This window comes from Choloepus didactylus, chromosome 4 (assembly GCF_015220235.1).
Source record: "Choloepus didactylus isolate mChoDid1 chromosome 4, mChoDid1.pri, whole genome shotgun sequence".
NCBI lineage: Eukaryota > Metazoa > Chordata > Mammalia > Pilosa > Megalonychidae > Choloepus > Choloepus didactylus.
In genome coordinates, this window is record NC_051310.1 from 44,337,574 (window position 1) to 44,351,968 (window position 14,395).

General features: G+C 32.9%; 1 protein-coding gene across 7 annotated transcripts in view; it reads right to left on the minus strand.

The window, feature by feature from the left end:
* GPHN (gephyrin) overlaps positions 1–14,395 on the minus strand; it is a 784,704-nt gene that overhangs the window by 271,160 nt on the left and 499,149 nt on the right. For 4 of the 7 annotated variants that reach the window (XM_037832502.1, XM_037832500.1, XM_037832498.1 and 1 more), the window contains exon 7: positions 10,324–10,596. In XM_037832502.1, coding sequence (XP_037688430.1) covers positions 10,324–10,596 — 273 coding nt within the window. Of the gene's footprint in view, positions 1–8,853; positions 8,965–10,323; positions 10,597–14,395 lie in introns of all 7 variants that reach the window. The other 3 variants (XM_037832495.1, XM_037832496.1, XM_037832497.1) reach the window with 1 other exon arrangement.

Below are 14,395 nucleotides of genomic sequence, written 5' to 3' on the forward strand. Positions count from 1 at the left end.
GTGTGAGATAGGGAGACAATTTAATTTTTTTCATACAGACAGACCTTATCCCAGCATCACACCACACACACACACACACACACACACACCATGTATAAACTGTAGAATTTTATTTCCTCCTATGTTTGTACAGAAAGTCTGCAATGATACTCCTCAAGCGATAAAAAGTGTTTACCTATGGGAAAGTGTGAGGGAAAGGGAATGGAATGACAGAGTGGTTTGAAATGGATTTTACTTCTTATTCATGTTTTCATTTTTATTTTTTTAATAAGGACACATGTTTTCTGTATTGCTGCATAATTAAAAATTCAAGTAAGGACACTATGGGAAGTTATTTAAAAAAAATAAAAGTGGTTACACCAACAACTAGGAAAATAAAATAATAAGCACAATAATTTAGGTCTCACTGATACTTAATAAGGAAGAGGAAGCCACTAATTTTGAGATTCATAAGGCCCTTTGAGATAAAAGTAATGGAGGAAAGTATTAAGTCAGGGAAATATTTGTTAAATATAAAGGATAGAAGTTTATCTTTGATGCCATTTATCTTATAAAACAAGCTGCATGAGGAGGACACAAGAGTAAAGATCTGACAATTTCGTTTGGGCAATGTATATCAGGGAATCAATAAGAGATGAATCAAAGACTTGACTAGAAGTTGTGATGGTCCACTTAAAGTAAGTAGAATATCTAGTGGGCTAAGTCAGCACAAATCAGAAGGAAAAATGCCAAGTCCCTTTCAAGAGAAACAAAATCCTACTTTCAGAGAACTAATCTGCATTCCTATATCTACGCAACATGATAGCATGGAGAAAACAATTGTCCCAGATGATCTCTAACCCTCTGTAGATATGCATTGTAAGTTCAACTGTGAATTATTAAACCAATAGTATTTGTTCATTAAGGGAAACTGTAATGAGAATACATACTTTCCTAGGAACTGTGCTGACACTTTCTGCCTACATTGCTTTTTCTGTCCTATAGCTAATTTGACTGGTTGGGCAAACACTTCTAAAAGAAATGTAGTTACATTATCAAAATCAGAGTGCATGTCCCAAAGAATGTTTCTCTTTTAAACTCTGTAGTCTTTGAAATGTCAGTATGAATATCAATAAAGTAAATATATACACAGATTTGTGTTTTCATACCAAGGAACTCATAAGCAGACATTTACCCTTTTAATCATTATTTTGTTAATTTTATTTTGAAAAAAAGTTGAAACTTACAGAAGAGATGCAAGAATGGTACAACAGAAGATATCTCTGTTATCTGGAACTAATTTTGGGTAACAAATGAGCAAATTTAAAATAATTGGAGTGGGACTCCTGTGTGGGGAACTGAGTCTTCCATGTTGCCTAAGGCATATCTGGGGTGGTGGCTTGGAATGCTGAGCTGCAGGCCTGCATAGAATGCCATGCAGGCCCGCCCTGTAAAGATGTGTGTCTTGTGACTACCATTGTCTTAAACCTAGATTGTATTCACCTGATGTAAACCTAGATTGTATACACCTGATGTAAACATAGGTATCTGGTGGGCTCTCCCCAACCTGAGCACCTTTAACATATACACCTGATCTTCTGAAATAAATAGCTGGAGCAAAGCTGCATTGTCGTCCACTTAGCACAAGATGCAAGTGGGCCCCCTGCTCCCTTAATTCTTAGCATTGTGTCCGTGTCTCATTCCTGCGTCGCCCTGTCAGCAATACTCCTAAAATATCTATGTACTGAGCAGTATAGCTTTAATAGCCACATTTTGTCAGCCTTCATGGGAATGGCTTTTGGAATCTGGGCCTAGCTTGGTGGCTAGCTACAATATGTACACCTTTTCTTAGCAACTTCTTTGTTTATAGACCAGAAAGGTAGGTTGAATTTTCTAAAAATCCTACTAAACGTCTAAGTGTGAGATACAGAACCTGAACTAATAATGTAAATTTATTATGTATGAATGCTTAAGTGGGCATTTATCTTCCCAGAACTTCTAATACTAATCCTTTTGTGGTTGTGATTAAATGCTATGAAAATTCTACTAAAGAATAAAATTATCAAACAGTGTTTCTTGAATTCGGAAAAGTATCTGAGAAGCCACTCATAAAATCCTTTTGGACAAGAGAGAGATAGTAGGTTTTGATTGCTTGGAATAGAAATATATGTTAGCTGGGTAAGCAATTACAACCAACAGTTTCTGGTAGTATGTGGAATGGCCTGTCTAAAAAAAAAACGTTTTATCAGTGACTTCAATTAAGGCATACTTAACATATCTGCAAATGACAGAAACTAGAAAAGAAGGTAATATATTGGATGGCAGATATAGATTAAAAAATTTCCTTAGGCTACACTAATGAGCTGAATCCAACAAATGAACTTTAAAAAGAATAAATCTGAAGACCTGAGTTTAGATTAAAATCAGTGATATACAAAAACAGAAGAATTTACGATTTATATTTATAATGAAAAACCACACTTTGTGATTTTGTCTTGATAGTGAACATGAGGTATGACTGTAACTAATCTTTTCTTACAAACTTAAAAATTTAAATATTCGTGAGTTTGATTCTTTACAAGGAGTATTTATATTTACTAAAATTATTCTTCCAGTGCTTAAAAATTTTTGCAATTTCTGTTCTGAGTAGTAGTAACTATAGTCCTCATTATGATTTGATTTCCCATATAAATTTGCCTTCCAGGAAAATAAAAAGGTATTCTTGTTTATATTTTCATTTAAGTATGAATTTCTAATGTACATATAAAACACTTAATATAGTGTTTGGCCTATAGCTAGCACTCAAAAAATGATAGCTATTATCATTATTATTATAGTCGCTTAATATATTGGCCTATTATAGGGAGAGAATGTGCTGATTACTTGTATATTTCCCGGAAGAGTTCTTATACATAATAATTTATTATGGTGGTATGAAGCTGTATACCCCAAAAAACATGTTCGTAAACTTAATCCATTCCCGTGGGTGTGAACCCATTGTAAACAGGAACTTTTGATGAGGTTACTTCAGTTGAGGTGTAATGTAACTCAACCAGGATGGGTCCTAATTTTATTACTGGAGTTCTTTAAAAGCAGAATGAAATTCAGACAGACAGAGAGAAAGCCACGGAGGGAGTGGCCAGAAGCTGAAAAAGAGATGTGATCCTTGTCATCATGGACCTTACAATCAACATATATAGAGAGAGAAATGAAATAAACAAATGACTAAGTCTATAATTGTAAATTGTGCTAAGTGCTATAAAGGAAAGAACAAGGTGCTATGAGATAATAATTGCAGGCATAATTTAGATTGGAAGGGGATCAGAGAAGCCTTCTGTGCCTTAAACTGGGATCAAAAGGATACATAGGAGTTATGCAGGAGTAAGATTAAGAACATTTTAAGTAGTAGGGACAGCATGTTCACCAAAGCAGGAAAAAGCCTGATGGAGCTTAGTGAGTAATAGGGAGAGGGAGAGAAAAGGCAAGAGGAGGGCCTAGAAAAGTAGGTAGGAACCAGATCATGTATTCCACTAGACATAGTGGAATATGTCAAGAAGTTTAAATTTTATTCTAAATGAAATGAGAATTCACTGAAGCTTTTAAGTAGATAAATGACATGAATTACTTTATGTTTTAAAAAGTTTACTCTAACTATGACATGAAGCGTGAACTGAAGGTAGGCAAGGGTGGAAGTGATCAAATCAACAACAGATATAATTAAGGTGAAAGATAATGGTGGATTTGATCAGGTTGCTCCTCAGGAACTTATGATGACAAGCGAATCCAAAAGATCTACTGATAAAACCACTGGATTTCCTAAAATAGGATTTAGAAGAATAGACTGGTTTTTCACCTTATGAGAACACTAAGTTATATAAAACATATAAAACTGGTTCATTTAAGAATATATCTCTTATGTTACACAGAGAGCTTCTTGAGGGCAGGGCCTGGATCATAAACAATTGTTTAAAAATTCACAGCATCTAGTACATCTAGTACCTGTTAGTGCCAAAATAAATATTTGGTGAATGAATAAATATAATGCAAAAGGAAAGTTAACATAAGTATAGACTGGATTCATGAAAGGCTTTAAGGAAGAGGCTAGACTTTAGTTGGACAGGAGTTCGTATCTAAGTGCTCTGCCCTGCAACTGTATTCAATGTTCGCATGTGTGAGCCTTTGGTGAAGGTCCACAACATTAATCACATACCCAGAGGAGGTCACCACCTACAAAATGTTAAGAAACACTGAGCTAAGCTTTAAAGGATGCTAAAAACTCAATAAGCAGAAGTAAAAAGAAATGATTTTCATTTGGGCAAAGGGGAGTGGTGATGTGAAGGGAGAACTGTGTAAGTAATACCTATAGGTTGAATTAAGCTTGTATGTAGACAATGGTGTCAGTGAAGACATCAACCCTCAAAATATTGAATACTTATTTTGATCCAGGTACTGTGCTAAATACTTTTACATCCATATCTTATTTGATATTGATAATTTACTCATGCAATAATAATGGGGTTAATAATATTACCATTACTATTATAGAGAAGACTGGCTTATTGAAAAGGAGAAGCAATTCACCCAATGTAATAGAGCTAATAAGTGACAGAACTGAAATGATCTGATGCTAAAGCTAATGTTGTTAATTACAGAGCAAAAACATACAGCCTCTCAGATTTGAAAGAGGTCTATGAGTTTATTTTAATCTATTTTACCTTACTGATAGTAATAGTAGACTTTGTGAAGTATGTATAACATATTTTATTAGCCTAAAACATAACTATTATTAATTCATCTTGCATACATAAATAATCAGTCCACAATATTTCCCTAAGGTCAATGATAGGAAAAAAAATTGGTGTTCTAACAAGCTGATCCATTCACTAACTATAGCAGTGGTATAAAAACTTCTGTCTTCTCCAATTCAAATTTTGAGGAAATTAGTCATTTTATTATTAAAGGTCATATAGCCATTTACAACTTGTGGCATCCATGTGAAAACAAAAACAAAAACAGTATAAACAATAAAAAAGCACATTAGGCATGAAAATACTTGGAATATAAGTTTTTTTTCTTTTGTAATTAATCATGCATCACTGTATTTCTTTCATATGTCAGGAAAAGTATGTAAGTATTGAAATGGACAAAAGTATTACTGGGTGTCCTCTGTAGTGGACCATTCTGAATTATCTTCACTGTTCATTGTCTTTCAGCTGTTTTACAACTCTGTAAATTATAGAAAATTAATAATACCATAAATGATTCCTGTCCAAATGATTGTTTTGCACCATGGAGGTATAATTGACTGCCCTAAGAATAATGACCAGGTTTTGCATCTACTCTGTGATTTCATTTCAGCATTCACAATACCTATATATTTATGGATTTTTAAATTTTTCCTTTGAATCAGTTACATCTTACTGCTTCCCTCATTAATAAATGAACCAGTTACAACATCTTACTGCTTCCCTCATTAATTAATGAGTTAAATAAAATCTCTGACACATTCATTTCATGTATGCAAGAAAGTTAAGGTAATACCTTTAAAAAATTATTCTTTAACGGTTTTAGAGATCATCCAATGAAATGCCCAGTGGATTAATCTAACAGAACCAAGTGAACTGCAATTGCTGGAAAGTATACTTCTTAAGCAGTTAAGCCCACAGGTGTCTTTGGCTCACAGAGGTGAATCCCAAATGTCAACAGCACTTTGGCCACAAACTGTTTTTTCTAGTTGATTTTTTTTTTTTTTAACCTCTACCCTATAGATTTGTGCTCTGTCTTTGTTTCTAGTTTGTCCCTCACTGTGGCAGCAAATGATCAGGAATCTGGTTTTATGATGTGAACATTTGGTGATCCTCTGGTTTATAAGTCTGTTTCTTATTGGATGAGACATGCCAGAAAATCTTGTTTGCAGCCATTTTTATTTGTCTATTTGTTCACTTTGAGTTCAAATCAATTAAGAATTTGGTGTCCTCTGGGAAGAAGAATAGCTCTTACATACATATTTATTTTTGGTGAGTTTTTGTGTTTCTGTGTTTACTCAGGAACTGTGGCTGAAGTTGTAGGATCAAAACTATGACCTCTCTTCTGTGTCTGTATGTCTGTAATTCAGAAACGCTTTACTTTTTTGTGTGAGAAATGTTTCTCTATCTCTGGAAGGTATTAATAAATTAAACTATATTGTCTATTAAATTAAAGGATCTCTGTTCTGATTGGCTTATAGAGATAAATAAATCAATTATACCCCAAATTCCCTAAAATAAGAGAAATGAATTTCTAATAATTAAAACACGCAAGACTTAAAAAAAGTCTTCCAATAGAAACTAACTCATAAATGTTTTAAGGATCCACATTCACACAATTAAGGCAAAACTTTGGCAAACAAGCCTAGTTGAAAAATTTTGGTTTAAATAACTGTTTTTTTTAAAATTGATCAGTGTTTAATATAAGTAAAAATTTTGCTCTTCTTAGACTGCTTTCCCTAAACTTATACAGGTTTACTGATTGAATAAGTTAATATTACTCCTACATAATGTTTACAATTATAAAAATATACTTATGGTTGATTAAATTGAATCATTTCAACAGTAATTATGGTTTCTAATATGTTAGCTTGAAGGTAATTTCCAAGAAGTTTAGGTAACTTAAAATTTGAACTGATTTTAGTGTTAATTAATGAAATATTATCAGAAATGTAGATAATTTTGAAATAAATTGATTACTGATCATAATTTTAAGCTTATATATTTTTGCTCCTTATTTGTATTTACTATATAGATGCTATAGTTTTGGGTCATGTTTATGAATGTGTCCCTTTAGCTACTTTAACAAGCAGCAAAAGGGTTTATATGTGGTTTTAGAAGGTTGTATTATACATGTGTGTCAGACAGTTCTCAATTACTCACCTCAAGTTTTATCAGTGAAATATAAATTAGTTACTTTTTTTGAAAGTTTTAATTAATATGTGTGATTGAGAATATACTAGAAGAAATACTGACAGAGAAATACAATTGAGTATGTGCTTGTGTTTTTAAAGAAAAAGAGAAGTTTTATCCTAAAGCAATGGTTCTTGAATTTTTCTGTCTCTAGACACTTTTATACACTTAAACTTATTTAGGACTCCAAAGAACAAATTTTGTATATGTGGGTTACAATTACCAATATTTACTGAATTAGAAATTCACAATGACAACCAGGCCATTCAGAGCCAATGGGGCTCATTAATGAAGTTAGTACCAGATAAGCATTCACAGATAACATAGTTTCTTTAGTAGTATCGAGAACATGGAAGGCCTTCCTTTTCACATTCTTTTCTGTTACCTATTTCTTCCTTTTCATTCTTTCTATGGATGCCATGTCTGAAAATAAGAACATTATATTTGTTCATGTATAGCTCTGATTAGCATTTGTCAAAGGAAGCACAAAAACATGAGTCCACTTACTACGCTGTATAGCATCTGTCAAAAGAGAGCAATATTGCTACTGACAAAGGATTTTAAAATATAATTTAATAAATGGGAAAAGTTCCTGGGTGATGCTTTATGAGGACATCCAGTTAGAATAGTTTAACAGCCTTTATCAACTAGTTGCTCCAGGGAATTAAGCTCTAATGATTTAAGGCATCCATTGAATGTAATGAATTAACTTTTCTTCTATGCATCTAGAAGGGTTGTAGTTATGTACACTCCTTGGGAGAAAGGGAATAAAAAAAATCACTCAAATCATTTTTGGTGTGTACTAACCTGAAACTCAGAATATAATATTTAAAATCTTGGTTATGAATACAGAAACTTGCAATTACTTTAGTTTGAAAACCAAAATGATGTTATAGTTGTGGTGGTCAATTTACAAGATGAGAATTAAAAAAAAAAGACAGTACTGCTTCAAGTTTGGCTTATTTTGGAATGTTTATAATTTATAGCAAAGGTATATCTGGATAACACATATACGTTGCCAATTGAAATTCACTAATAGTTTAACTAATCAAGTTTTAAATTCTCAACTTGGCCTCTGACTAAACCAAATTTCTTTCTAACCAGTTATTACTTATTGAATAGAAGGGCTAAAATCTTCATTTGTTAGTTTATCTCCCAAAAGACTACTGACACTGAGTTGTTTTTGTTTTTTTAATTCTGATATTCTTCTTCCCAAGTATTTAAAACCAAATTTCAATTTATTACTTCTTTTTCTTCTTTTTTCCCTTCATTTTGTATCTGTATTAGGGAGTCAGATTTTTTTTCCCAGCCATGGTCTAAATTATCACTGCTTAATGATTTATACTTATCAGTTTAATTTTTTCTAATCTGGGGATTTTTGAGAACTGTTTATTCAGCCAGTGACTGAAAGAACTACTGTGTATCCTTAAAAGTTTCTCTGACTGACTGTAATGAGAACATAGTAAAGGAAAAAAAAACGAGATGCAAAAATCATGAGGAAATAAAGCAAGGTTAATACAAATTAGTATTAGCTTGACCAATTTTCAAGATTTTAAGACTCATTCAAAGTGATCATCTTAAGTGATGATCTTAATTAAGCCAGGTAACTTACTTAAAGATATGTGGTAAAATTGCTAAGAAAAAAAACCCCAAACTTCTGAGCAGTGAATTTCTTGGAAGCTATGTGATGAAAGTCCATGCCACAAACTACAGAATCTATAGCAGAGTACCTTAGGCATGGGAGAAATTCTAGTAAATTAAATTCTTTCATGGAAAATTCTCAGTGGCAATTACATTTTCACACACAAAAAACACTACTGAAGCTCCAACAGAATAAAACAACATGTCTTCCAAGATATGTTACAGCTTACTTCCAAGGAGAAGAGGTAGGCTGCATGCTTGCAAAATTATTAATAGCAAAAGCCTCTTGCCTTACCCGTTCATCTGTACTGCCTGTTGCATGATGGGGATAATTGATGAGACCAGGGATGGGTCTGCTCACCGTGTGCCATGATAACAGCCAGTACTGGTTGTAGAATGGATGCTTCTAATGCACAACACATAACAACTATGAATATAGTGACATGAAGACATGAAACTATACAAGTAAAATGACTGGAAAGGAAAAAGGTGTGAAAAAAAATGGAACAATGAAATGCCAACTCTTTCTAAAGGAGGATGATACAATCAGCTTAGATCTCAAATGCTATAAGCCTTTTTTTAAAGATTGAAATGGATTATATTTTTTACTCTTTTAATTAAGAGTAAAGAGAAAGGACACATAATGATTTTTAAATGCACCTATTTCATTAATCAGTTCCATTAAACAACAACAATAACATACAACTTAAAATCTAGCTAACCTTAAGTAAGGACTTAATGGATCACTGAATGTATTTCAAGACAGAATAATCTGGTCATTAAAGAACTACCTATTGATTGTCTGAATGGATACTTAAAAAAGCATTTCTCCATAATCCTTTCTAATCTACATGTTGTCAACAAAAAACCTCTGACACTATGCTTATAGTCTAAACACCTGGATGATCTATAAAACTCCAGGGATTATTTCATATGGCAATTAAATTTTCAATCTTCAAGCTCTCAATCAATGAACAATCATATTCCTAGAAGTAATGTGTTACTTTTTGAGGATATTAAAACAGTGGGTGGTTTAAATGTTAGTAGTATAAGTATGTATATAATTATGTAAATCATGTTTTGTGACTTTAAGATGACTAAATTTATCAGATTCCTCAAGATACTCTAGTTACCTCCAGAATTACCCAAAGATAGAATTTGTAATATTCTGGTACTGTCTTAATAGCATTTATTACTTTATTAAATTTAAAAATGCAAATATATTATATCCTTAAATTATCCACTAGGGTAATTTATTTCAAATAATATTTAAGTGCTTAGTTAAGGGAAATTCAACAACTGTTGAAAAGCTTTGTCATTTTTAAAAATTCATTGATCTTTCCCAACTCATTTCTTGAATCATCTAACTCTTCTAGCTTCATGTTTGCCTCTGTTTACTGTTCCTTCAAGAATTTCTGAATTTTTGATGTTCTAAACACATGAACATTGTACATTTAATATATTGACAAAATGAATTTTCCAAAGAGTTCTTAAATGTCACATGTTTATCATGGAAGCTTTTACTTCAATACGTAACAGCATATCTCTACTGCCTCAGAATTCAGAACAAATCTCAATGCCTTCTAGGACTCAATATACAGTGGAGGGAACAAAGTGGTAGAATGTCACAGATATCTCAGTTCTTTTTCTTAGAATACCCTGAAGAGATATTAACTTTATGGAGAGACAGGATGGAGTGAGGGATGACACCAGTATATTTACCTGTGGGTCCTTTGGATTTTTGGGTCTCTCTCAGCAGTCTTACCTTGGCAGCAATGGCTGCTGCAGTTATATGTGACGAGGAGCTGTCTTCTGTAGAAGCAACACCACTATCTTTCTTTTCTTCTTCCTCTTCCTCACACTGAACCCCTTTGTCTTCTGTCTGTTTATGGGGGCTGGTTGTGGGAGGAGGGGAGAGAGGAGGTGGTGGGGAGGGTAAATCTTCAAGTTCATCATGCACCTCCTTTACTTTTACAATGGCATCTCGTAAAAGGTCAATGGCGTGAGGTAGAGCTGGCAGTATGAACTGAAAGCATTCCTGTATGCAAGAGGAAGAAAAAAATGAAGATGAAGCAATTTTCTACAAATATAAATGGTGGCAATAAAATTTATTTGTGAGTTTGGATCTGCATTTTATCTGTGAATTTGGAGCTGGCCTCAAGAATGAAGAATCATTTATGACATTGTCTTTGCATGATGAAATATGAAGCAAGGATGGCAAATATTAGAGTATTCTCCATAAGCTGAGGAACTAAAGTACTATCTAAGCATACACTGCATTTTTTAAAAGTAGAATTTCCCCACTTTGGAGTTTAAAGATAGATTATGGAAATGGCATGAAGCAGTTTCACCTTTTTAGTTAGAGCAGGGCACTAGAACTAAAAATCCAAATGAGGAGCAAATTATTTTATCCAGAGCTAAATTCTGGACCACTATCATACAATATAGCTAGATAATGTTGTATAATATGTAAAAAACACAAATAGCTTTTACGGAGCACTGCATAGAAGTCAATATAGTCTGCTGCTCCAATGACTGCTATTACCTATAATATGTCACCAAAAGAGAATAGGTGAGGGACTCTAAAAACAAACATAGAGAATGATATGTTTGGGAATAGGCAGAGATCTTTCTTTTACATTCAATGAAACTTACCTTAAAATAGAAGATGCAAAGGAACATATAGGTGTTTGGAGGGTTACTGGGATATTTGGAACTGTATCTTCTGACCTCTCTTTATATGGCTCAATCACTCTACTATTTAATAATTGTGTAATGAAGAATTTAACCTTGCCCAAAGAGAGCTCAGGCCTTTGCCCTTGGCTTCTGGGAGATAATCTCTGTACCCCTGGAATGCCATGCCTGATAGGAGAGTCTTTGCCCACCTGCAGAAAGTTTCTATTCAGAAAAACATTCAGCTAACAAATGAAGAAGGAATGATAAAATTAAAATATCACAATTTTGCAACCCCTAGTGAACAAGTGGATCTAAAGTTTTGGGAATTGGTGGATGGTAACATCAAAAAATGACAGCCAATCAGACATTATTTGCCTCTTGATGGGAAAACATCACTATTTATGAAGCAGCTTTGCTTAAAAAGAAAAAGGAGGAGGGTGTCAAAACTGAGTCTGACCAAGATTCTAGATGCAAACATGAATATACAGGAATTACAGAGACAAAGGAAAATGTTATACTACACCATGGAGATGAATCTGTAAAATCAAAAGAGTGGGAAACTGTTTTGGACAGAAAACAGAGTTTCCTCAACAGATAAACTGCTAGGAAAAACAAGAGATGGACAGGGATCCTGTAGACTGAGAATTAAAAACAGTGTATGGACTTTATTTGGATCCTGAGTCATACAAACTATGAAGAAACAAACAAAACTCCAAATTTTAAGATTTTTTGAGAAAGGCAGAAATTTGAATATTGAGAGATATTTAGTGATATTAAGGAATTTTTAATTTTTCATATGTGAAAACGGAATTTCAGTTTTGTTAAAAAGTACTTATTTTTATTTTCCTTATTTTACCTTATCTTTACCTATCTTTAGGAATATTCATGGAAATATTTAGGGTGAAATAATATGATTCTGATACATGCTTCAAAAATGTATAGATAAACAGAACTGGCCTTCAGTTGATGTTTACTAGACCTGAGTAAGGAGAACATGGGACTTCATTCATGGGACTTCATTATATTAATCTGCCCACTTTATGGATAAAATTCTTCATAATCAAAATTCAAAAAAGTTAAAGCAACAATATATGTCCAATTCTATGGAAAAAATAATGTCAAATGTAAAAATTACCGAAATAAAATTTTAAAACATTTTTACTGTTACTTTGTTACTATTATAACATGATATCCATTATTTTTAACTACTTAGGATATATATATATATGTATATTTAAAAGGGGGAAGAGAATCGTTAACTACTGAGGTGCTATAGATATATCATCACATATTGTCTAAAGAGTTATGTCTTCCTAGCTTCTAAGAATTTTGCTATCTTACTTAGTCCTGTTAGCAATTATTTGACATTTTTTTCTTTAATGAGCTAGAGACTCCCTTAAATATGACCATAAAGGAAAAAAGAAGATGGAACAAAGGATAATTAAGAAATCTTGGTGCATTCTGGTTATGTTTTAAAAGTAGTCCTACGTTGATGAAGATCATGGAGCCCCATAATGAAGGAAGGACTGAGATTCCAGTAGGCAGAGATTTGTATATGGGTCAGCAGCTCCTTCACAGGAGTAGTCATTCTTCTACTTGACCTGTCTGGTCATGTCCCGAAGGCCAAAAGATGCTGTTGTTCAGTGCTCTCTTGCCTTGAATTAAGAAGAGATTTCCAAGGGGAATGACAATCAAATACGCAGAGGGAGAATCAGGATCTCTGATTATACATTTATGATTATATTCTTAGTTGTCTATTTCTTGATAGGGAGTGAAAACAAAAGTAAAATTTTTGATTTCTTAAATTAAATGATTTTTAAAAATAAACAGTTTCCTCACACATACATAGCCTTTTCCATGTAAAAATTTAAACTGATATTTATATAACTAAATTCATTAGATCAGTGTCTTTACATTTTCATTGAGTGAGTTCTGTATATGAAATAAGGTGAGATCATAGTCCAGTTTCATTATAGTGAGCAGGAAGTTGAATAACTTTGATTGAACCTTCTTTTTCCATTATATCTTCCATACAATTATAATTCTCTGGGGTCCAGAGAAATAATCATAGATTACTCATGACAGCATGAACTAGACAAAACCATTTCTAGCAATCATAGCTTTGGTATGATTTCTGTCTCTTAAAAGAATAATTCACTTACCATTTCCCCCCTCTAATCACCTAAAATAAAATAAACACAAATTGATGCCCATGTCTCCATAGACTTTAGATTATTAATATCATTCCTTGGAAAATGTTAAGGAAATGATTTGAAATAGTTTTAAAAATTTTTTGTGATTGAAATTGATATATATTTCAGAATATTCTAATTAACATGTTTTTTTATGCAACAAATTGAAAATGTTGGTTCTTATTTTAGGTTACTTGGTAATTTTCTCTCATTTGGAATTTTCTAAAAATATTCTAGCCAAAGAATAAACTGTATTTTGTAATCTATATTTACCTTTTCAAAAAAACAAAAGCTGAAATTGAAAACCGAATTTCACCTTTAAAATTACTTTGTTTTACTACATAATTGGTTAACTTCAGGTTTAAAGATTTAAAAATAGGATCTTATGCGTTCTTTTCAGACTTTGTATTGAATTACTTTTCTAATAGAAGTCGAGTTAGGAAAGGAAAACAAGAACAATGAATGTGGTAGATTAAATTATATACCCCCCAAAAAGACATTTCTTATTCTTAACCTTCATTCCAGTGGGTGTGAACTCATTTGTAAATAGGACCATTTGAAGATGTATTATCTGTTAAGATGTGGACTCATTTTGTGGATAGGATCTTCTAAGATCCTATTTAGGAATGGCCAAACTGAATGAAGGCAGGCCTTTATCTGTATGATTGGAGGCCTTATTAAGGAGAGGAAATTTGAATACCACCAGAGGGGCCAGAAGCCAGAAGTCAGAGGAGCAGACACAAAGAAAAAGAGATTGCCAATGATGGAGGACTACCATCACCAGGAAAGCTACACACTTTGGGAAGAAAGCATGGCCTGCTGAGACCTTGATGTTGGACTTCTAGCCTTCAAAACTTTGAGCCAATAAATGCTTGTTTTTTAAACCAACCCATTGTGTGGCATTTATCATAGCAGAATGGCAAACTAAGACAATGAATTAAAAAGAAGGAGTCCAAGACAAGGCTGTGG